General features: G+C 39.0%; 1 protein-coding gene across 1 annotated transcript in view; it reads right to left on the bottom strand.

Moving 5' to 3' along the window:
* Positions 1–235: 235 nt before the first annotated feature.
* klhl14 (kelch-like family member 14) overlaps positions 236–26,619 on the bottom strand; it is a 150,158-nt gene continuing 123,774 nt past the window's right edge. Inside the window, exons 7-8 of the mRNA XM_048595978.1 lie at positions 9,838–9,995; positions 236–619 (exon numbers count right to left, since the gene is read on the bottom strand). Coding sequence (XP_048451935.1) covers positions 479–619; positions 9,838–9,995 — 299 coding nt within the window. The 3' untranslated portion in view covers positions 236–478. The remainder of the gene's footprint in view (positions 620–9,837; positions 9,996–26,619) is intronic.

Here is a 26,619-nt window from a genome sequence, read left to right as displayed (position 1 = left end):
ACCAAAAATTACCTTATTCTTATGAAAGTGTGCTGTTCTTCTCAGCTTTTGAACAAGATGTCAACAAATCCAAATCAAAAACAGTGACTTTACAAAATATACAAACATAAATCATTGAATGAAAGTTAAATGCAAACAAGAATTATATCCAACTGTGCAATAAAATTAAATCACTCAGGATTTTTAAAGTTTTTATTTAAGTATGTTTTCAACAGACAAGCTTCATTTACACTTTTTATCCTGTACAAAATTTACATATTGTTATATTCTACTACATCATTATTTTACTTGGTCATGCCTTTCTCCTGAAAGATACAAAGATTTACATAACATTTTTTCATAGTCATAAATTACCATCGTAAAAAAGCACATTTCAAACATTAAATATGTTTGGGAGTAAGAATTCAGTACTTTGCATGGTATCATTTAAATAAATTGTCTCAGTGTTTATATTAATGTTGCAAAGCGACAAATTGTTTTATTTATTATATGGCACACAGGCTGGCAGTGTAACAGTTGCGCATGCTGGGCCAGCTAATGGCTCAGCAACTTCCCCTTCCAATTCTGTCCAAGTGGTTTTCTCAGGGCTGTAGCAAATTGTAGAAGATTTGTAGGCTCCCTGTAATATCAAACACAATATTTCAAACTAACATAAGCCATAAGCTTTAAAAAAATTCATATTTCTTCTGAGCCACATATTAACTTGAATTAAATATTGAGAAGACTGAAACTATTGCCTTTGTGTTCCTGTCACAAACTCTGTTCCTAAGCCACCAACTCTTTTTTTCCTGGGCAATTGTTTGAGATTAAAGTAGACTATTCAGAAGTTTGATGTCATACTTGTGTTGGAAATGAAATTTAATCACATATTTATACCATCGTTAATGTCAGATAATACTACTTCAGTAACTTTGCTTGACTCAACTCTAACTTCAGCTCAAAAACAGAAAGTTCTGAGGAAGGGTCACCAGACCCAAAAAGTTAACTCTGATTTTTTCTTCACAGATGCTGCCAGACTTGCTGAGCTTATCCAGCAACTTCCGTTTTTGTTCCTAATTTACAGCATCCGCAGTTCTTTCGGTTCTCACTTCAGCTCATCTGCTGTTGAAACTCTCATCCATTTATCTGTTACCTCTAGATTTGATCACTATAATGCACTCCTGTTGACCTCATATGTTCTATATGTCAAGCCATATATTTCAGATGATCCAAAGCTCTGATGCTAATGTCCCAACTTGCACCATATCACATATACCAAAAACAGCTTTACTCACCAGTCTCCATTGGTTCTCGGTTAACTAACACCTCGGCTGGATTTTTCTGGCCCATTGATGACACATTGGGAGGTGGGAAGGCTGACAGTATGGTGAATACGTTGGAGGGACGTACAGAAATAAAGGAGCAGGAAGTAGCTATTAGGCCTCTTGAATGAGCTCTTCTGTTCTGGATCACAGCTGATATCTGCCTCAATGATATTATTCTGCTGTATACACTGATGTTAATAATATCTAGAAATCTATCGATCTGTCTTGAATAGATGCAACAGCTCTACTTCCACAGTCATCTGGGATGGAGAATTCAAAAACTTCATTACCCTGAGTGAAGAACTTCCTGCTGATCTCAGTCCTAAAAAGCTTCCCTTTTATTCTGAAGCTGTCTCGTGATTCTACCTCTCAAGCCCTTCATGAGCTTTGTAAGTTCCAATAAAATCACCTCTCATTATTCAAAACTTTAGAGAATATATGCCTAGTCTCTTCTATCACTATAGGATAATCCCAGAAACTGGAGTGATGAACCTCTGTTGCACGACATTTAAATAAACACATCCTTCCCTAGGTAAGGGGACCAAATCTGTATCATGTACTCCAAGTGAGACCTCATCAAGGTTCTGCACATCTGAAGCAAAAAATCTTGCAATTGTAGCCAAAGTCTCTTGTAATTTAGGCCAGCATACCATTTGCCTTCTCAACTGCTTGTTGAACCTGCACGTTAGCTTTCAATAAATTTGTGAACTTCAGCCCCTTGAACCTGCCGTGCCATTCAATAGGATCATGGCTGGTCCAACATTCCACACATCCACTTTGCTGCCCTTTCACCATAACCCTTGATTCCCCCACTGATCAAGAATCTATCTCAGCCTTAAATATACACAATGACTCTATCCCCACCACTCTCTGTGACTCTGTGGGTGCCTTTGTCAAATAGCTCATTCCTGTTCTTAATTCTTAGGGTCAGTAACATTCACACCACACAAATGGCAGGCCATGACCATCCCCAATGAGAACCTAACCATCACACCTTGGCATTGAAAGACAGTGCTATTGCAAAATCCCCCACTATCAAAACATCCTGGGCGTTATCGTGGACCAAAAATTGAACTTTACTACCCAAATGTTGTGGCTACAACAGCAGGTCAAAGTCACCCTGACTAGACATTCTAAGTGGGTAACTCACCTCCTGACTCCCCAAAATCTTTCCACCATCTACAAGGCACAAGTCAAAAGTGGGACAGAATACTCCCAACTTGCCTGGATGGGTGCAACTCAAACAAGACTCAGGAACTTGCCAGCATCCAGGACAAAGCAGCCCATTTGATTGGTACCACATCCACAAACATTCATTCCCTCCACCACCTATGTTCAGTAGCAGAAACGTGTACCGTCTAGAAGATGCACTGCAAAAATTCACCAAGCTCCTTGAACAGCACCTTCCAAATCCCAAACTATCTAGAAGGACAACGCAGCTGGAATACTACCACCTGTAGGTTTCTTTCCAAGCCACTCACCATCCTGACTTGAAAATTCCTACAATGTTGCTGTATCAAAATTCTCAAATTCCCTTGATAGCAGCATTGTGGGTCTACCCACATGAAAAGGACTAGCAGTTCAAGAAGGCAGCTCATAACCATCTTCCAAAGAGCAAATAGCGGTCAGCAGTAAATGTTGTTCCAGCCAACGAAGTACACATCCCGTGAATGAATGAATAATAAACAAAAAGCTTTTTCTTAAGAAGTTTCCATAAAATGGCCTCTTTGGCCAAGATTTTAGTCATCCACCCTAATGTCTCCTTATGTGGCTTAGTGTTATATTTTGCTTTATAATTAGCCCTGTGTAGTGCCTTGGGAAAATTTATTAAGTTGAAGGTGCTATATAACTACAAATTATTGTTGTTGATTTAACACATTGACCACAGGTCACTCGCTTGAAAACTAAAAATGGTATTCCATCATTCTTTTACAGGATATTCAGCTGATCACAATAACTATTTTTATATTACCTAAGTAACATCCAAGTATAAACAATTGAGCCACTGTCTGATGGCTGTTAAAGTCAAAATATTGCATGAGTTACTCAAAGGGAGGGTTACCCCATGTGTCACTCATGGTGAGCGTTTTGGAGTGATGCAGCAGAGCAAACCAGAGGATTGTAGTTCTAGATTATCTCTTGTTATGATATAAAGTCAGGATATCCATTTTTCCCAACAGTGTTGATCTAGGGGTCATTGCTCACCAGTGACACCATAAAGCAGCAGAGCAGGAAGGACGACATGGACATTTTTAAGAACATATCATGTCAGATTCTTTTAACTTTCTCTGTAAAATGGGGAGGTTTTATTAGAATTCCTGTTTACTAAGAAAGGAGTGATTAATAAGGTGAATGCACCTTTTGGAATACCTTTTCAAGTAAACAAAATAGCCCTATTTTTAGTAACATACAGTGAAACATCATTGTGGGTCATAGAAGGTCATGAAATGAAAAACATCTGGTAAACCTTTGAATGATAGCTGTTCTTGCAGTTTATATGTTTCACTTTCTTATACATTTTTCACTCTACTTCCAAAATTTATTACAGCTTATCTGTTTTTAAAGGTTTCTAAAAGTCATCAGCATTTCTGCACACAGGCAATATTTGATGCATTCATGTATTCCAAATTATTTGGTAATACTGTTAAACAACACTAGATGGTGCAAAGTCTATATGTTTTTAAAAAATCAGAATACAAAAAGGATTTCTTATTATAATTTTATGGATGCAAGGCTACAAAAAGGCCTACTAGATTGTTCCTCAACTAGTTTTTATCATTTACAATAATGCCCTTGAGTTTACATTTGAATCAGATAAAATTGCAGTGTGGTGGGATGCAAGAGAGGCCCCAATGGATTGGTTGCCTTTAATAATGCTTTATGATTTCCATTAACATTGAGATAAATAGAAAGTAGCTCAGAAACTATGTGTTTTAGGTGATGAATCTGTTATCAACTATTTTCCAACTGGTTGGAATTGAATAACAATCTCAGAAGATCCTATCCAATATTGACTTCAAAATTGGTTAAATGTTATCTGTGAATAAATTTATTTCCTCTTTTATGAGGCATGAGCATTGCTGGAAAGACCAGCATTTGTTGCTCATCCCCAATAGCCCATGAACTGAAGGGCATGCCTGTCTATACCAGAGGGCAGTGAAGAGTCAATAATATAGCTGTGGGTTTGGAGTTACATGTGGGCCAGGTAAGGCTGGCAGATTTCCTTCCCAAAAAAGCATCAATGAACTAGGTGACTTTTTAAAAATAACTATAACTTCATAATCTTCATGACTATAACTTCATGACTAGGAGAATGGGCAAAAACAAAACAGTAGGGAAATCAGCTCACAGGTGAAGGATTTTAGGGAGCAGTTCTACTATCTGAAAATCTCATCAGATTTTAATGTCCTTGGCAATGAGGTTAGAGGTGGGGGGGATACCAGGGTGGAACAGTCTGATTACGTCTGGGGTGAAATGACTTGTGGATTGTTTTGTCATTCGCACCACCTCACCCCTGTAACATCCGAGGCCAGCAGTTAGCCAATTAATTTCCAATTGAAGGCCTGGATTTGAGCACTGGGCAGGACAGCTACCATGTGTGAAACCTGAACAGGGAGCAACTGTCAGATTTTCCTGCATGCTCCTGAGGTTAGAGTGGATGGGTGGTGTGGGAGAAAGACACTCAAAGCCTGATAAAGGGATCTGTCATCAGAAAAGAGGTAGGCTGCTAAAAGCTACTCTTTTTTTTTTAAACATTAAACCACCTCCTGCAACCCCCATGTCACCGGGGCCCTTTTTGATACTAAACCTCTTGGTGAATTATCATGTGTGTTACACTTCTCTGCTGCATTGAGGATGCTGTCATGAAATTTGCAAACTGCAACTTCATTGCCTATGGTTGCGAAGATTTGTGATGCTGTGTTTTTTTTAATCCATTCTTTTGGTTACTTTCATTCAGGAGCAGTGCTAATTCCAATATTCCTAGGTTGTTGATCATTGTTGCATTAGGGAGGTCACTGTGGCTGTATAATCCAAAGGAGCTCAATATATTTAAATCTCTCGCTGAAAAGCAGGGGTGGAGACAGTATGTGGCTTCAGGTAGATTGTAGGTTTCTCGGTGTGGTCTGTTACTAAATACACACGTGACTTTTTAGGTGTCCCATATCATCTAAGATGTATCACAACTGAAAGGGATTCCACACACTCAAAATAGAATGGTGTGTGATCAAATGCAGCAAATCATGGAAATCAATTTCTGGTATCCTGACAGCAATCACAATGCCTTCATTCTGCAGCAGTTCACTATAGCACATGCATTTTAGCTATCACAGCAAATCTGACGGTGACTACTGGGTGACGAGGGTTACCCTTTGACATGGTGCATGACACTGGTGCACAACCTCTGCACACACAGTGGCATGAATGCAATGAAAGTCATAAAAATCTGAGGGGGAATGCCATTGTGGTGTGTAAACAATGCATGGAACACTCTGGGGAGGCCTTGCCTTTGGAGACAGCAAGATCTGCAGATGCTGGAGACAGAGACAATACACTGTGGAGCTGGAGGATCTGAAACGTCAACCTTCCTGCACCTCTGATGCTGCCTGATCTGCTGTGTCCTTGCGGTATTTTGTACTGCAGCTGCCCAGATCTGTGGGGATCTGCTGCGTGCAGCAAATGTTGCCATCATGAAGGATCAGTGCTGTGACCAGCTGAGGAGGGTGAGCAGAAGGAGGAGGAAAACAAAAAAAATGAAGGTTGCAACCAACACAATCTTTTCTGGAAATACTCAGCAGGTCATGCTGTATCTGTGGACAGAGGAACTGAATTAATGTTTCAGATTGATGATCTTATCAGAACCCTGTTATGATTAGGCTGTCTGCGATTGTGATTGCCTCATCTGATGGACATACCAGTAAACAGAAAAGCAATTGCTCGTTCAATAACCGTCTCAACCTTACTTTTGCTGTCACAGCAGTCAACTATCTGAAAAGCTAATTTGAAAAATACAATAATACAAACATGCTGAACAAAAATTATAAATCACATTATATAATTCAATGTATTAAATCTTGGACTTATGCATATATTTTAATCTACCTGTGCAGAAGTGTTCAGGTTACATACCTCTGGAACAGGCAGTGAATGAACCTGGACCTCTTGCCTCCTGGGCTACACACACAATGTCCACATCATGACAGTGGCTGTTCTTGGGGATTTGTAAGGGAGAAAGGTATAAAGTACATTTACAGTCAGGAAAAAGGGAGGGAGTTAAGCCAATTGTGCAGCCTTTACAGTTTTGTCAGTTCACAAATCAGTGATCTGGGATGAAGGGTAGATAGATGGGAAGGAAGGATTAATAGTTTCAGCCCTCTCACTTTACTTGGTCTCAGCCATGGCTATTCTAATGATGAACAGAGATTGAGAATTCCGAGAAGAGAAACTCAAATCCTGATGATAAAGTTAGGAGAATGGAATATACTCTATTTACGTGAATGAGTGTGGCTTGAACAACAATTGAAAAGCTCAGCACCAGGCCAAGGCAACGCACATGACTGGCCCTTCATTCACCACCTTCAACATTCATTCTTCCACCACTGATGCACAGTGGCAGCAATATGTACTATATACATACAAGGTGCTCAGGGGCATCTCACCAAGGCTCCTTCAATAGCATCTTTCAAACTTGTGACCTCTACCAGTAAGAGAATGCTTGGGAATGCCATTGCCTGCAAGTTCCTCTCCAAGGCACAGATCTTCTTAACGTTGTAACTAAATTGTCATTCCTTCATGTCACTAGATCAAAATCCTGGGGCTTCTTAATAGTACACCTACATTATGTGGACTGCAGTAGATGCTAATTCTAGGTGGTAGCTCTCCATCTCCACACAAATGAAACTAAAACGCTACCGCGTATATTTAAAAAAGAAAATCAAAATTAAAGTTTGTTTGGTTGCATCCGCTTTGGAATCGTGAGCTTTAAATCCACGAGTCATAGGATCCATATGTCCATATGAGTGCAAAGAGTAGATATGCACACAGTGATCAGCTAGATGCATACAACTCACATAAAACGCTGAAGGGTTGAAGTGGTGTCTTGCTGGTCCAAGAGGAGGCATGGTAATGTAGTGAGACTGGTAATTTGCTGGTACTGACTTGCGTGAAAGATCAATGAGGATAATGGCCATGGTGTATATAGGGGCATCTGAAGAAGCAGTTGCAAGATGACTGGGACAATCATTCCGTGAGCTGCAGCAGCCAGGTACCCACTCTAATTTACATATCAGGAATTTACGCCATCTCGTTTCTCAGTGGAGGAGAGGAGCATAATGTGAGTTATGCTTTAATGTAGTGCAAATACATTAATGATGAGATTCTGAAGTACTTATTTAAGTGGGGTGGGGGTGTTGGGAGTTACTCCATCAGGAATCTGTTTTTTTTTGTCATTCGTACTGTGTTTGTCCCACATTTTTCATACACCAGGGACAGGAAATCATTACTCCAAGAGTTCCCATCTCAAAATCATTTTTAGAATGGCTTCCAGACCCAAATACACCTTTTAAACTGTAGAGGGCTGGCTTAAACTGCACTGGCCTCTCATTGCTTTGTGTAGCTTGCCGGGTGTGCTATCAGCATTACGTGCATTATTTAAATAAGCTGACTTCACAAAGTTTGGGAGTTGCCTGCATAGTAAGGAACAGATGTCAGAGTAATCCCCTGGTGTATTCAAGAGACCCTGTTCAAACTCAAACCAACAATTCTGACTGTTAGATAACAAGTTATCCCACCTGGATGCTGTGCGAAAATGCAAGTTCAGTTCTGAAAGAATTTATCTAAAATGTAATGACTTCAATGCTTCATTCAATTCTTAGTTTGTTGCTTTTAGATGCTTTGACCATTAATGCAATTGCTGTAAACAGCAAACAACAACAAAGGCTTATTACTTAGGAATGCTAATTTTGAGCATCTGGTTTGGCATTACATTGGAGGTCCATTTTTTTTCTTTAAAACAAAACATCTGACTGCCAACTAACAGATCTCTCATCAGTCAGAATAATGGAGGATGACAATATTTACCCATAGCAAACTAACAAATCCATTTCAAACTTAAATCTTTTCTCTGGAATGTATCTAGTACAGAAACTGGTATTTCCGTACTTTATGATAGCAGTCAGGATGGAGTATCAATTTTTAAGTTCCATCATTTGATTTTTTTTTAGATACCTGAGATCTTTCTCAGATTAAAATGGTTTTAAAAAAGGGAAAACACTGACTTTGAACTGCTGTAATCACCTGACCGGGTTGAACTGATCTTCAGGAAACCATCGATGAATAAGGCTAGTGGAAACTGAAATTAATGTCATCGACATGACTCAAACCAATCACTCTGATCTATATAAGATAACAAGGTGTACAGCTGAATGAACACAGCAGGCCAGGCCTCATCAGAGGAGCAGGAAAGTTGATATTTCGGGTCTGGACCCTTCTTCAGAAAATCTGACCCCACTACCAAAAAAACCCACTATCTCACTCTGATCTATATCTCCTATTTCGGTTACACTTTTCTGGAAATTTCACATGTTGGGATGAAAGACTGAGCTGAGGACATCTAGGTTACAATAACAATTCAGCCAGGTATGGGAATACATAAATGAAATGTATCTCAGGCAACTACTTTTGGGCACAGCAGTGAAGAAACGTATTTGTACAACATAACTGGACAGCTTTCTTGCTATCACTCTCTCAACAAGCACACCTGTGAAACATCCAATAGAAAAAAGCATTTCTTTTGCTATTTCAGAGGATACAAGTTGCTAAATTAACAACTGTGGTCTTAGGTTAAACACATGATAGCCTTTAGGAATTTCAAAACTGTAGATTCTTGGTGTGCCTTTTGATCCCATTTGCTCTTGTCTTTTAAGCTTTATATCTATTTGCCATTTTTAATTATTTTCCCTGGGTGGCAAGAAGTAAAATTCCCCTTTCATTCAAAATCTTGTAATTTGCTCATAAACTTTGGCTAGTACTAAGTTTTAATTGAAGTGTGATATTGTGGCATGCTAAATAAGATTTAAAATGTTTGCTGTGCCCAACTTAGAGTTTTTACAAAGACAGGAAACCATTTACCCGTCTCACCTGGTTGTAACATCTTCTCCACTTGGGAATTATCCTGGCTGCATCCATCAGTCTAAATAACTAGCAATCTAAATAATTGAGTAGAAGGAATTTTCCATAACAAGCCCAGAAACCCATATCAAAAGAATAAACTTGAAATTTTGAGTTGAAATATGTAATACAGGTGCATGTTACTGCGTGCGGAAACAGGGAAAAAAAAATTAGCAGTCTTTTAAGTTGGCAAGGAAGCATTAATTTGATGTGGAAGTGCATATTTGCAGGTATTGGTAGCAAACTACAGGTAATGATAAGAAGACTAGCTATAATACAGAGAGATGCTGCCTTACACGTCAAATTCTAATTGCCCAATACAGTTATCATGAAATATCATAAGAATATTAAATCAAATTTGCCTCACCATACTCCAGCTGTAGCCACCAACAAGGTAAATATTGTCGTCTAGCACTGCACAGCCCGGGCCACTGCGACCCTCTAAGATAGGAGTCTGGAGAATGTTCCATTGGTCACCTTTAGGGTCATAACATTCAACGAGCATAACATCAAGATGTGAGAAACCTAGACCAAAAGAAGCATTTTGAATCAAAATAATGAGCTGGGAACAATTTAGCTGATTCAATTGTTGTCATAGCTGCTTATTTCAAGCCTGCACCTAAGATGAAAGGAGTATAAATTACACTGGACTGACTTCCGCTGAGGTCCTAGTTAGTAATAAACTTTCATTTAAACAAGAAGGGACAGTATGATAATTACCTACAATTTTAAAAACAACCAAAAGTTTGATGGAGGAGGTCCTTAGTGTGTTAAGTGCACTAAAATCATAAGTGTGGTCTTAATCAAGCATTTATGATTCAAATACTGAAAATACACAAAAGATGTATTGCCCCAGCCGTCTTCTATTACAGAGTGGACATATTCAAAATTTTCAGCTTCACGCACTATATTGTATCTATCCAATGCTGCCCTTATACTGTGTGTTGCTAGGGGGGGGGAAGAGTGGGAAGGGCACATATCTGAAGTGACTTTGTCTATTTGTATAGAAATCAGTTCTTTGACCATCAAGTAAAAAAGCTGGTAATAAATTTGCAAACTCTGATCTCTGTATGTGTGCCCAGATTGAATAAAAAAGCGTGGATTTCTTCACTAGTTAACAAGCCAATATTATTTAAACTTATAATCAACATTCCCCTTAAGCCGTTTGGCTGCAACCTAGAAGTTCCTGCACAGGCAATTCACAAGTTAGTATAGTTGACCACAAAGAAATAATTAAAATGTCAGTGTAAGTAAACAACTCAGTATGCACTTTAAACACAAGTCATACTGACTGGTTCCTGTTTACCCTGCATACTCCTTCTTGATATACTGGAGGGCTTGTGCCACAATTGGCAGAGTAGTCTCACAGACTAGTGAGTCAACAGCCTGACATTACCAATGAGGTATGATTCTGAGAGTATGGCTATGTCCCACTAGCACTGTTCATGGGTATGCCCTGTCTCACCTGCAGAATAGACCCACCAGGAATGGTGGCTCAGTGGCATATAGTCAGGAAAGAATTGCCCTGGGAGTGCTCAACGTTGACCATGGACTTTATGAAATCTCATGTTATCAGGTCAAACATAGGGAAGGAAACCACTGGTTGAATACCACCCACTTCATCCCCTACCCCCTCAACTGATGAATCCACACTTCACCATATTAAACACCAATTTGGAAAGAATATTGTGGGTAGCGAGAGCACAGAATATACTCTAGCTGGTGAATGTCAATGTCTATTAACAAAGGTGGATTATGGGCCCTGACAACATTCTGGTAATGATACTGAAGACTTGTGCTCTAAAGCTAATTATGCTCCTGGCCAATTTGTTGCAATCCAGACACAACACTGGAATCTACGTCAATACGGAAAATTGTCTGGGTATCACCTGCGCACAAAGAGCAAGACAAGTCCAACCCGATCTCATACTGTTCTATCATTTTCCACTCTCTATCACAGCAAAGTGGTGGATAAGGTCTGTGACAGTGCTATCAAGTTGTACTTGCAAAAGAATAACATGATTATTGATAATCAGTTCAGTTTCTGCCAGGGCCACTCAACATCTGACTTCATTACAGTCTTGGTCCATACTTAGACAAATCAGCTGAGTTCCAGATGTGAGGTGAGAGTGACTGATCATGACGTCAAGGCAGGATTTGGCGAGGCATCAAGGAGCTCTGGCAAAATCAGAGTCAATGGGAATCAGGAGAAAAACTCTCCTCTGGTTGGATTCATATCTGACCCAAAGAAAGTTGGTTATGGTTGCTGGAGGTCAGAAGTAGGGATGACTGCACAATGTTCAGTACCATTCGTGACTCTTCAGATACGAAGGCAGTCCATTTCAAATGCATCAAGACCTGGACAAGCTCCAGACTTGGACTGATAAGTGGCAAGTAACTGTCATGCCACATACGTGCAATGCAATGACCATCTCCACAAGCGAGAACCTCACCATCTCCCCATGACATTCAATGGCATTACCATTGCCGAATCCCCTACTTCCAACATCTTGGGGGTTACCACTGGCAACAAACTGAACTGGATCATGTAAATACTGTAGCTACAAGACCACGCCAGAAGCTAGGAATTCTGCATCAAATAACTCAACCCATATCTACCAGAACTTGTCCACCATCTACAAGGTACAATCAGGGTGCAGCTCCAGCAACACTCAAACCATTCTGGACAAAGCAACTTGCATGACTGGTAGCCCATGCACCAACTTCAACATTCATTTCTTTTACCACTGATACACAGTGGCAGCAGTATGTAACAACTACGAGAGGCACTGCTGTAACTCACCCATTCTCCTTCTAAAACTATGATCTCTATCAGTCAGAATAGCAAGGCCAGTGAATATATAGGAACATCATTTTTAAATTCCCCATCAAGCCAAACAACATCCTAAATTGGAAATATATTACTTGTTCCTTCACTGTTGTCAAATCAAAATCCTGAAACTGCCTTGCTAACTATGACAGGTGTACTGACACCTCAAAGCCAGCAGCATCCAAATCCCAGAAATGAGTTAAATTACTGTTAATGTGTAAAATATACTTTCAAGAATTAAATTGATGAGGTGCTCTTTCAGATAGGTAATATGCTAAGCTTGGAGTATACAATTTAAGTCGATTCATTGCAATGAAGAGATCTGTGTGTGTATGTGCATAAGTACTTAAAGCTGGCAGGGCAGGTAAAGCTGTTAATAAAGTATGCAGTATTTTAGTATACATAAATAGAGGCATGGCGTACAAGCTGATGGAAGTAATGATGAATATTTATAAGGTACTGGTTAAAGATTGTATAAAGATGTGAATACATTGCAGAGTGTGCAGAAAAGGGTTACAAGAATGGTTCTAGAGTTAAAACACTTCCATGATGAGGAAAGTTGGAGAAGTTGGAACTGTTTTCTTTGAAGAGGAGAGCTTAAGGAAAGATTTGATAGAAGTTTTCAAAATTGAGGGGTCTAGATCGAGTAGATAGGGAGAAATTGTTCACACTTGTAAATCGATCAAGACTCAGAGGGTACAGATTTAAAGTGTTTTGCAAAAGAAGCAAATGTGAGGTGAGAAAAACCTTTCCACTCAATGAGTACTTAAGGTATGCAATGCACAACCTGGAAGTGTGGTGAAGGCAAATTAAATTGAGGCATACAGCAAGACCATGCATGATTATTTCTACTTAAACAATGTGCAAGGTTACAGAGAAAAGCCAGGAGATTGGCACAAAGCTAAAATGCACAGTGAGCCAGTACTAATATGATAGGCTGAATAAACTCCTATTGCACTGAAACAGTTCAATCACATTTAAAGACTTACATAATTAAGCCAAGTATTCAGTTGGATGAAATTATTAATTCAGCATATTAATAAAATCAAGGGCTGCTTAAAATTCCAGCTACAGATCTGGTCTTGAATAGATATAAGTGCCATTTCTTGCATCAACTTAGTAATAAATGAGTGAATAGTAACTGTAAAAAGGTCAAATTTCTACCTGCCATTTATATGTTATCGTTAGCTATTGATTTACTTTCTGGACTCCTGCATGAACTCAACTTCCTGTTCACATTTTTTGATGTGAGCATGTGTGATGAATTTTCAATTTTATACAAGAAATAATTTGACAAAACATGGAGCAGAAATTGCCATGAAGGCTCTTTCACACCTCCAATAAACTTATTTTAAGACTGTTATAACAAAGAGGTGCATATTGCATTCACGAAGGTCCAACACTACTATTGTCTACACAGGAAATGGTATGCCTGTGAGAGGGCAGGGAACCTAATGAGGGAATCAATGAAAAATAGAAAACAAGAGGCAAAGAATTAAAGCTGTTTTTAGCTTCCAGTTTAATAGACTACATTGTTATATTTAATAAATATACAGCTACAAGCAACAACGCAGCCCAACTCACTTGTACAGAAGCAGGTAACTGCTGTTGTGAAGTGTATTACTGAATTCAGTGACCAATTTTCATCTAACTGTTTTGATTATCTGATTCTGATATCTTATTAGAAAAAACCAAAGGAACCAGCAAGAGAAGCACTTTTACAGTAAGAAGTAAAGAGTAATGCGCTACCAGAGAAGATGATGGAAGCAGATTCAATTTTGGCATTCAGATCAGAATTATTTTCATTTTTAAAAATTTATTCATTTTGTGGGACGTAGGCATTGCACGCTGGCCAACATTTATTGCCAGTCCCTAGTTGCCCTTGAGATGGTGGTGGTGAGCTGCCTTCTTAAAATGTTGCAGTCCACCTGTTGTGGGTTGACCCACAATGCCATTAGGGAGGGAATTCGAGGATTTTGACCCAGCAACAATGAGGAACGGCAATATATTTCCAAGTCAGGATAGGGAGTGGCCTGGAGGGGAACTTGAAGGTGGTGTTGTTCCCATATATCTGCTGCCCTTGTCCTTCTAGATGGAAGTGGTTGTGGCTTTGGAAGGTGCTGTCTGAGGATCTTTTGTGAACTTCTGCAGTGCAACTTGTAGATTGTACACACTGTTGCTACTGAGCGTCGGTAGTTGGAGGGAGTGGATGCTTGTGGATGCAGTGCCAATTAAGCCGGCTGCTTTGTCCTGGATGGTGTCAAGCTTCTTGAGTGTTGTTGGGACTGCACTCATCTAGGCAAGTGGGGACTATTCCATCACATTTATGAATTATGTCTTGTAGATGGTGGACCGGCTTTGGGGAGTCAGGAGGTGAGTTACTTGCCACAGTATTCCTGGCCTCTGACCTGCTCTTGTAGCCACTGCATTTATGTCGTGAGTCCAGTGGAGTTTTCAATCAGTGATAACCCCTAAGATGCTGATAGTGCAGATTCAGTGATGGTATAAATTATACAAAGTTAAAAAAAATGCCAGACTGTGGGGTAAGGATAGGGCAGTGAGATTTGCTGAATTGGTCTTGCAGAGAGCCGACATAAACATAAATTGCCGAATAGCTTCCTTGTGTGCTGTAACTATTCTATGATTCTACATTTTGCCAATATTGTGGGCTAGGGCTCTAAGGAAGTGGCACAAGTATAGAGACCAATATCTACATATTTCATTGTTCTAATTTTTCTTGACCATGGTGCCAGTAATTCCTACTTTAATAGAGGCCCAAAAGTAAAAAAAAAAATTATATTTTAGACTGGCTTTGGGATCCAAAAAAAAGTTAACACCCTTTTCAGTAGTAGAGAGATATTCCTTTATAGTGACTGTGCTAGCAGTATCTGGAATACACTGAGTGTCACATTCACTGACCAGGCTGTATCAGTGTAAAATTAGCTTTTATTATTCTACTTGATCTCCCATCAAGTTGCTGATAAGACATCAAATGAGCTCAGATAGATTTACTAAAATTTCATGTAAATTAAATCATATTAATTGCAATGGTTTACCCTCCCAAATTTTTAATTAGATGAAAATAGATCTATTTAGTGGAATGGGGTTTTTGCAAAATTTATTAATTACATGAAAACAGTTGCTTTGATGTTAATGTGGCTGCTATTTAATCAAATAGGTTTATATAAATTCATTAGTAAAGTGAGTGGCTATGAAATATAAAAGGGCTTGCTCCTAAAAAAAAGGAGGAAATAGAACAGGATTGTACTAAAATGTATCAATTGAATAAAAGGGTAAACACGCAAGCAAGAAGTGAAAAGTGAAAAGATCTAATGTATTTTTTTGCAACAAAGATATATTGAATAGGTAATGAAATAAACTTAATCCAAATTGGACTACTAATAAAAGATATAATCTAGACAGATTAATTGCAGCAGAAATGGATAATTTTGATCCTGAACAGTAAAGGCTAATGAAAATGGAGCATAGTGGGAGCAGCAGATTTGGATCCCGAGTATTTTAACAGCGGTGAAACACAAAGGGCAAGAATTTCATTTTCAGTCAGCATCTGAGAGCTTGGAATTTTCCTGATGCTAAGATCAGACCTCCATCCTGCAATCCTTATTCACTGGATTTTTATGCTGTGGTATTGGTTGTTTCAGAGGGGATGGTTAAATGAAATTAACTCCCTGATACACATTTTATAAGCAACAAGTAACAATGCATTTATTAAACTCTAACAGTGAATAAATTAACAGAACTACTAACAAACCAAACAATTCCCCCCTTAACTACTAAGTATTCCTGAATAATGCAAAATTCTAAATGGTATGCTGTTCCAATAACTACAAGTCCCACATATATAAACCAAATTAATAAAAAAGTTAAAGATTAATCTCTTAAAATTACAGCCAGGATAAGTCTTCTGGAACGTTCTTTGCCTTCTTCAGTGTTCTTCAGTTAGGAACACCTTCCTCAATCGACTTCTTGTGTCAGGAATATTAGCTAAGAGTGCCATAGTACCTTTATTTAGATGGTGCTTAATCTGACATCTTAGAGATTTCTGTTAGAGCCAGTGCTTTTTCTTTGGAGCTGATGGCTGTTGAGAGCTGTTTTCTTTATGGATGGCAGTTTGTTCTTACACTGATTTTCAAATGCCCTTTTCTTTTATACCCTTGATAACTTAATAATTTCTTAGGGTAGGATTGGTCCAAGGACGTCAAAATCATCAGATTTAAATTTAATTAGGCTTTGGTATCTAGGGCTTCATTTAAATTAATTGGCTAAATTAAAAAAAAAAAACCTGTTATCTTGGTAAAAATGCTGTTTGTCTGCTAACAATATAGCCTTTTGGTACAATTTCAATTTCAAGAACCCTGTGTATCTGCTGCAGCCTGCAGACTTTTTTAAACTCTCCAAGCCTAAAAAACATATCTTTTAAAGGGACCTCGCACTCTTCCCCCTATCATTTTGTAAACAAATTCTAACGTCCTGCCTTCCAATCCACAAGTAATATACCAACTTCACAACACCTCCCCCTTTAAGAAAAAAATTAACCATCATTGTGAAAAGATGGCTTCATTTTTTAAACTAAATATTAATGCCATGATTACCAGATACATAGATTGTTTATCTAGAATGACACATTTCATACTAATTGTATATACATATACATAACACTGAACACTACCGTGTCTATCTTGTGTACACATTTTCCTTTTAAACCAGTGATAACGTATCTGCAATAATATTTTCCCGAACTGCAATAACCTTGTAACGTAAGACTCCAATGAAATAGTCTGGTGTCCTTGTCTTTAAATCTTTCCAAAAATGTTAATGCGTTGTGATCAGTGGACACAGCCGTCTCTGATATATTAAAATATTTTAAAGGACAGTACCAAACTCAATAACTCCTTTTCAAGAGTTGAATATTTTCTCTGGTGGATATTGAGTTTCTTTGAAAAATAACCAATTGGCCTTTCAATTCCACCATCATCTCCTGTAACAACACAGCTCCAACCTCTACATCGCTTACGTTGATGGTGACTTTAAAGAGTTTCAAGAAATTTGGCAGGGCTAAAACTGATGCAGTGGTTAACAATGCTTTTAAATTCTCAAATGCCTCCTGGCATTGTTCTGTCCACTGAAATTTTGTATTCTTCTTCAACACATCCATCAGCGGTGCTACTACGTTACTAAAGTTTGGCACAATATTCAGGCAGAATCCACTCAGCCCCAAAAATCGTAGCACTTCCTTCTTCCAGGATGGTCTTGGAAATTCCTTGATGGTCATCGTCTTCACATTCCTCTGTGTCATCCTTCCAGGTCCAATGTTGTGTCCTAAGAACGCCACTTCCGCCTTCGCAAATTCTGTCTTTGCCAAATTTATGACTAACTTTGCCTTCTGTAGTCTCTTAAAGAGTTCCGTCAAATCTGCCATGTGATCTGTCCATGAATGGCTAAAGATCATTAAGTCATCTATACAGATGGCACAATTAGTCAATCCTGCCCCAACTCTGGTTATAAGTCTTTGAAATGTGGCTGGGGTGTTCTTCATTCCAAAGAAAATTATGTTGCATTGGTATTGCCCATTTGGGGTTATAAACGCAGAAACTTCTTTCACTGTCTCTGACAAAGGTACTTGCCAGTAACCATGAAGTAAGCCTAACTTTGTGATCTAAGCGGCTGGTCCTACTTTTTCTACACAGTCTTCCAGCCTTGGAATTGGATAGGAGTCTGATTTAGTCATGGCATTGACCTTCCAATAATCTACACAGAATCATGGAGTACCATCAGGCTTGGGAACAACACGATCGGCAAACTCCATTCGCTTTGACTTGGCTTGATGATGTCTTCTTGGAGAACTGCTTCCTCTTCCTTCTGTACCTGTGCTGCTTTGAGAGGAGTAGGCCTGTAGGGTTCCGTTTTATCAGAACAGCATTCCCTACGTCAACCTCACGTACTATAGTATTAGTCTTCCCCATTCTATTTTTACATGTCCTCATAGTGCTGCAACAAGCCTTTCAATTCAGTTCCCTGTTCCTGAGACAAAGAGCTTACTATCCTATCCCATTCTTTAAGAACATCCTCATTATTTAATTTATTCTGAGGCACATCAAAATCCATATCATCTGAATTTGATTCCTCACTCTGAGTGGCAGTAACTTATACCTGTTTCTGCTGTTCCCTTTCCCCATCATAGTAAGGTTTCAGCATGTTCACATGACATACCCAATAATTTATTTTTCCTGTCTGGCATCTTTACCAGATAATTCACCTGACTTAACTTCTTCTCAATCTGACAGGGACCACTAAATTTAGCTTTGAAGGGATCTCTCACCACTGGTAACAACACAATACTTTATCCCCACAGGCAAACATACAAATTTTAGATTTCTTATCTGCTTCTTGCATCATTATGCGCTGTGGCACCTTCAAATGTTGTCTAGCTAATTCTCCTACTCTGATTAATCTTTCTGTGACCTCAGATACATAATCCAACTGTGAGATCTCTGACTTTGGACCTATCAACTTTTCCTTAATTAATTTTAAAGGCTCTCTTACTTTGTGTCCAAATATCAACTCAAATGGAGTAAACTGAGTCAATTCATTTGGAGCATCTCTAATAACAAATAATATAAATTGGATACCCTTATCCCAATCATTTAGGTAATCCTGGCAATAAGCCCTCAGCATGGTCTTTAGGGTCTGATGACACCTTTCCAATGCTCCCTGGGATTCAAGATGGTACGCATTTGATTTAAAGTGTTGGATGCCTAAACTATCCATGACCTCCTTAAATAATTTGGCAGTAAAATTGGACCCTTGGTCTGATTGAATCTCCATGGGTAATCCACGGCAGGTAAAGAAAACAAGCAACTCTTCCACAACCTTCCTGCCTTGACATTCCGTAATGGAATTGCCTCTGGAAATCTGGTAGACACACCCATTATGGTTAGTGAATACTGGTTCCCCCTTTTGGTTTTAAGGAGGGGACCTACATAGTCAATCATAACCTGCATGAAAGGTTCTTGAAATGTGGGAATTGGCATCAAAGATGCTAGTTTTATTACTGCCTGTGGCTTTCCTACCATCTAACATGTATGACAAGTACGGCAAAATTCAACCACATTTTTATGTAATCCAGGTGAATAGAAATGCTTCTGTTTCTTAGCCCGAGTCTTCCTCACTCCTAGATGACCTCTGGAAGGTAATTTGTGTGCTACCTGCATTATTTTATGTCTGTATGCTACTGGCAATACAATTTGGTGAACTTCTGCCCATTTCTCCTCTACAATAACCTGCCAAGGTCTCCACTTCTGCCTTAGGAATCTATCCTTAAAGTAATAACATTCTGGAATACATTCGGATTCCTTTTCCAATAGGCTTTATGATATAAATCTTTTATTGTCTCATCTTTTTCCTGTAACTCCATTAGTCTTTCAGAACTAAACACCTCAGCCTGATCCTCTACCTGCTTAGCTTCTTCCTTTACCATTTCATCAAAAATGGGTGTCAGCTAACTGGACCTCAACTCCTTCATCTTTCTCTTTGGTTTTGCCTTCTTGCTTTAAATTTATGACTGTGCGATCTTGTCACCACACAGTCTGGAAAAATTCCAGGGTATTTTTCTTTTAACTCCTCAGTTCCCTTGTTTTCTTTCAGCTTCTCCACTACAATGGGCATCACTCCCACCTTTGATCCTGTTCGGTCATTTCCAAGAACAAACTGTATTCCTGGAATAGACACTCTTTCAATCACTCCCACTGTCACTTCCCCAGTCTTGATTGGACTTTCCAGCCTTATCTTACACAGGGGAATGATACATCTCTCCCCATTTAATCCACAGACTATCACTCTCTCAGGTAACATTTCAGAAGGATTGCTATAAGAGACTGACCAGCTCCTGTATCTCTCAATATTTTAATCTTCTTTATCTTCTCCCTCTGTCTGTCCCAAGTAAATCTTACCCACAGAGGTGAGGTCTTTGAAGAGATCGGGCACTATCTTGCTATCCAGCCTGTAGGTAGGCTGTGCACTCTCCTGCTGCTCCATGACTTCTCTTGGGATTTCCTTCACTAACTTAACTAAACCCACTGGTTTAGCTGTTTTACCACATCCTTTTTCCGAGTGCCTTTCTGAAATCATTGGCACTGTGACTTTTTGAGTCCCCCTCTTACAGTGGAAACACCTGAGGCCATTTGCCTCTTTTTCATCCTCTTGCATTTGTTTTTCACATGTGGTAAACTGTTCCCAGTGTGATCTATCTTTTGTTTTTCTTTGAAGATCTCCCACTTTCCCATTTTCTATTCCTCACGGAATGAAATTGCTGTCGGAAGCTAGATTTCGATTTATGCACTAATGCATGTTCATCCACCATCTCTGCAGCTCTTCATGTGGTTTTAACTTTCTGTTCCTCAATATGAGTTCTTATCACTTCTGGAAGTGAGTTTTTAAACTCTTCCAGCAGAATACTCTCTCGAAGATCCTCATATGTCTTTTCTATCTTTAATGCTCTCACCCATCTATCGAAATTGCTATGTTTAATTCTTTCAAACTTGACATAAGTCTGATCTGGTTCCTTCCTTATATTTCTGAACCATTGTCTGTATGCTTCTGGTACCAATTCACAGGCACTCAAAATAATCTATCTTACTTCTTCATATTCTCTTGACACCTCTTCTGACAGCGATGCTAACGTCTTACTAGCCCTGCCTACCAACCTGGTCTGAATTAACATCACCCACGTATCCTCTGGCTAGTTCATCTGTTTAGCCAATTTCTCAAAGAAAATGAAAAAGGTATCTACATCCTTTTCAGCAAATTTGAGTAATGTTTTGACATATTTGTATATATCCCTAACAGGTCTTTGGCTACGATGGGTCTGCTCATCATCACTCTCCTCCTCACTAACCCTGTCTTCTACCTTCATTCCCAACATTTTAAGTTGACTATCCTGTTTAATTTGCAACTTCCAAAATTCTGTCTTTTTCTTTATGTCTTTCCTTTGCTTGTAACTGTAATTCAAACAATTCCCTTTCTTGTTCACGCTGCTTCAACTGCAATTGAATTCTAGCCATTTCCAAAGATTCTGATGGCGGTTCCAGCAAATTTAACTGTCAAGCTATTGCTGTAATTACTTCCTCTTTTCTCACAGACAAAGACAACACCAACTCCGGCTTGTCTGTCAATTCCAGCAGCTTTTCCTTGCTCACCTTTTGTAAAATGCCCAAAGTCACTTCTTCCACCCTCAAAACTCTTGGTGACTGAAATAGCCATCGCCTCACTTTTGATTTAACCAACCACAAGTAACCAAAATTAAAAAGATTTTTCACTTCTCATCTAAGTTTTATTTAAAAATCTAGGATGCTAATCTCCAAGTCTGTTTAAATCTGCTTGGACCTTTCATACCCCAAATCTTTTCAAATCTGTCCAAATCCATTCAGATCCTTTCAGGTCCCATACACGAACCAGCCAGATCCCAGACTCCGGCCTCCAATCTGTTATAGAGGAGAGGTTAAATGAAAGAAATTCTTGATACTCACTTCATAAGCAGCAAGTAACAATTTATTTATCTAACTTTAAGATCGAACAAATTAACAGAACTACTGACAAACCGAACAATTCCCCCCTTAACTACTAACTATACCCGAATAAAACAAAATTAGAATGGTATGCTGGTCCAATAGCTATGAATCCAAATTATATAAACCAAATTAATAAAATTAAAGCTTATTCTCTGGAAATTACAGCCGGGATAAGTCTTCCGGAATGTTCTTTGCCTTTTCTGCTGTCCCCCAGTCAGCAACACCTTTCTCCGTCGAATTCTTGTGTCAGGAATATTAGCTAAGAGTGTCTTAGTACCTTTATTTAGATGGCACTTACTCGGAGATCTTAGATATTTCCCTGAGGGCCAGTGCTTTTCTCTTTCTTTAGATCTAATGGCTGTTGAGAGCTATTCTCTTAACAGATAGCAGTTTGCTTTCACACTGATTTTCAAATGCTGTCTTCTTTTACACTCTTGATGAATTAATAATTTCCTAGAATAGGATTGGTCTGAGGTTGTCAAAGCCATTAGATTTAAATTTAATTAAGCTTTGATATCTGGGGCCTAGTTTAAATTAATTGGCTAAATTAAAAAAAAACTGTTGTCTTGGTGAAAATGCTGCTTTACCTGCTAACAATATAGCCTTTTGATACAATGTTTCAATTTCAAGAACTCTGTGCATTTGCTGCTGCCTTCAGACTTTAAAAAAAAACTCCTAGCCTATAAAACACATCTTTTAAAAGGGCCGTGCGCTCTTGCCCCTATCATTTTGCAAACAAATTCTAACGTCCTACCTTCCAAACCACAAGTACTATACCAACTTCACAACATGGTCACAGATTGAAGATGTCTTGCCACCTTTTAGAGAATGCTTCAGGTGAGCAAATGAGACAGTTGATGTTTTAGAATGCTATCTCCATCCACTGGGACACTGGGCTTTTCTTTATCTTGGCCATTGGGCACTTGAGTCATCAATCCTCACCCAATCTACCAGCCATACACTCTATGTCCCATCTACACCCTCCATTGCATCCCCATGCCCAAATTTCAAGTGCTGATCATATTAAGAACAAATGAGTCCTGTAATAACACTGGCAAGTCTTTGAAATAATCACAAAAAAAATCAAAAAACAAGTATACAACATGCCCCTTGCTTCCTACAATCTCATAAAACCAGTCAATGAAACAGCCAGTGAAAGTCTCATTGAATCAGCTTCATACCTTGTTACAATAAACACAGGCATTGAAAAATCACTTCAAAGAAAGAGAAAGTTATTGTGTCTCACATAACTTGCTATCAAAAAAGCTAGTATCTGTGTAAACATCCCATATTGGGTTGAAACCATTTGGACAAACTCACAAAATATTCACATTGAGGCTATCTGACAAAACAGATGCCAGGTCACCTGTTCACCCTGCTTCAACTATTACAATGAATTAAAATGTTCTTCATATAGACTTCCATGGCTCTTGATTGACATTTTTATGGAAATGTAAGGCGGTCAATGTTTTTCAAAGTGAATGCTGAATTACTTGTCTTTATATTGCATTAGCATTTCAAATCTTTCCATTATTATCACTACATGGATTTTTGGTTCTGTGTGTAGTGGCTATTGAAAGAGTGCTACAACAAGTTGGATTCTCCCCCCGGCCAGCAGGCCTGAAGGCAGGAGAATTTATTTATACTGTGGGCAGCTTAAAAACCATCCACCTGCCCACCTTTGACTTCAATTATCCTTAACACACGGTGAGGTGAAATGGCCCAAATGCCAGAGGGAGTCCTGCAGTTATTGGAACATACCCAGCGGTGTGAGAGGCAAACACCAGGTGGCTAGTTTGAATGGTTTACCTGCCTGGGGGCATTACCTAAGATTGAAGTGTGTCCTTACTTAATTGGGCCCCGAGGTCCTTTGGATGGCCATGAAGATTTTATCTCCCACCTAACCCAGTTTGCCCTTCCTATATTGGCCTCTCAAATCCCCATCCCCACCCAGATTCTGTCATTTGGACACCCAGTAAGATCCCTGTCCATTTACTGAAATACTGATCCATCGGCACATGCTTCTTGCCCAATGTGCTGGAGAGCTGCTGCAGCTCTCTGAAGTAGGACTCGCTGTGGAACAGCTAGTGTTTCCCCTCACTCATGAGGACTTCCTTCCTGTTGACCTTTTAGCCAGCGGTTTGGAATCTGATGCTTAATGTTCAGCCCAAACATTCAGCAGATGCCAGGACATCATATCAATGTGAAAGTCAAAGCACATTAGAATTTGATTGTACATATTTTGGAATGCAATAGAGCCCTTTGTCCAGTACAGAAAGGAATCAAATGCATTGGAAGTCTTGCACAGCACTGGTTCGTTTAATGACTCTATTTTTTTAAGATCCTAGCCTGATCAGTCAATGCACTGAAAACATCCTTAAAGCTGTATGAAAACCTTAAACACATACTTAAATATTTAAAAATTACACATCATAAACCATTTGAATACCTTCTAAACTTACCTGTCAAAAGTTTCCTGACACCAAATGCCCTGCAAAACCTGGTCTGAACCCATCAACAATTATGGGAGTTCTGAAATGTCCACCCCTGCAATGGAGCTGACAAGGTTTGGTGTTTAACATGGACTTGCTCTTGAACCGTTATCCCATGCCCACAAAAAATGATCAGCATTGGGAATGCGGTGGGAATTTTGCCAACAGGTCCCACCCCATCACTTTAAAAACTCTTCCACCTCAGTTCTCCCATGGAGAAAGATCTGAAAATCTGGTTCAAAAGTAAGAATTGGCAAAATACCAGTAGAAACAAATAATTGAGAAAGGAAAGTTGGAAGAAGTTAGTGGCAATTTGCTCCTTGGTCTTTTTTGTGAAAGAAGGGAGTTTTGCCTTTCTGAGAGAAGATTCCAATCAAGGCTCCTTCATAAATGTAGGGGCATTTGTGATGAAACTGTGGCTTTAAGAGATATCTTTTGAAGGGAGATTTTGAGCCATAGGTACCAAGCTGTCTCCTCCAATCCAATAAAGTAAACAGCTTGTGAGGCCTTGGGGTATTTAAAAAAAAGTTGGAACAATAGAAGTAGCATGAATGGGTGGAGTCAAGATCTCACAGAATCAGGGTTTTAATTTAGATTTCAGTAGTTGTTGGGGTTTTGAAGTTGGCTGTGAAAACTGCTAAATCTCTTTCTCTGTTACAGCTAAGAGCTTGGGTTCTCTTCTCACTGCCAGAATCGCATGTGAGATAGTCTGTTTTACTGAATTTGCCTTTGCCCTGGATGTGTTTATGGGACATTACTATATTGGAACAGTTGTTGTTTAGAAGTTAAATAATGTATTATTCTGTTAAGTTTTCCAATAGAGTTGAAGTTAGACCAATTCTTTCTTTTGTTTGTATTTTAAGGGGCAAGAATAAAGTACATTTTGTTTAAAGCTGAGTATTATGACTAAATCAAATTACATCTGGATCACAGCATCTTAGACTCTAACTTTTAAAGGCAAGTGTATGTTATCTCCTTTATATATTTGCAAGGGGGTTGATCTGGTCCATAACACATTCATCCACTAAGACAGTTCTTTCATAGTACAAAACTGTCAAAGAAAGGCAATTCATGCCCTCCTTTCACAGCAGCCAGCTGCTTTATTCTTTGAAAGGCACTGAGAGACACGTTGACAGTTATTCTCCAAGAGTAAATACATGAAGTAAGTTTGATGTTCGTGTGCTGGAAAGGTTGGGTGCCAGGTGTGTAGGCATTGGGGTTAGGGTGCCAGGTAAATTGTATATCGGGTCACAGGATGGGAGAGAGGTATCGGATCCTTGTGGGAATGGAGGGGTAGGAATGGGGGTGTTTCATTTCTGAAGGTGATATTTAGGTCCCAAGGTGTTGGGATGGTGAGTCACTGAGGGTTGTCAGATTAGGCTCTTGGGATGTCAGCGATCTGCAGTTTGAGAGTCTGCGAAGTATGGGGTCAGTTTAATTGTTATTCAGGAGCTAGACTATGTACTTAATAGTCTAACTTTTCCTGAGTAACTATTTTACTTGGTTTCATCTGAACCATCTCATGCATCCGATTTTTACACAGACTTACATAGAATTTAGGCATAATGGAATTGCCCAGAGGAAAATATAATTTCCCAGGCAAGTACTTTCCAAAGGAATGTACTATGATAGGGAATCTGCAAGGTTCCCATACACAACTTGGATCAATACCCAAGTAATGACTGTCTGGCCAGCGGAAAACCTGCCTGAATGTCTCCAAATCTGTAAATAACCTCCAAATTTTATGGACAAGTAAATGGAAACATTGTTGCTTGAAGACTCAAAAAATAATGGTGGGTAAGCCTGACTACCTGGTGTCACAGTACTACTATCATGGGAGCCCTGTAAGTACAATATAACAGGTAGATAGGGTTTCATGTTATATTGAAATACTGAGAGGCCTTCAGCAGTTTCTTTTTCCCCATTAAAATCACAATTGTAAAACCATTATAACTAGAAGTAAAGTTTATGGATGCGTTGTGTTTGTTGTTTTAAGATATACATAGCTAGGAGGAAGTTTTGAGGCAGAGCTGAATTCATAGTCATAATTTTGTCTTATCATCTGGTCACATGCAAAAATACAGCTGATCTCATAACAGCGGAAATATACTTACAACCTATTTCAGCCTTGTATTAACCTTTGGCTGGAAACAGGACAATAAGGAAAATTTATAACTTATGTAGAATCCGTGGCAATTCTGCATTTTTTTGAAAAATGTTGGAAAATGACTTTTTTGAGT

This window comes from Rhincodon typus, chromosome 4 (genome assembly GCF_021869965.1).
Source record: "Rhincodon typus isolate 14 chromosome 4, sRhiTyp1.1, whole genome shotgun sequence".
NCBI classification, from domain to species: Eukaryota; Metazoa; Chordata; class Chondrichthyes; order Orectolobiformes; family Rhincodontidae; genus Rhincodon; species Rhincodon typus.
The sequence above is the reverse complement of the archived record's forward strand: the minus strand, read 5'-3'. Positions and strand labels throughout refer to the sequence as shown.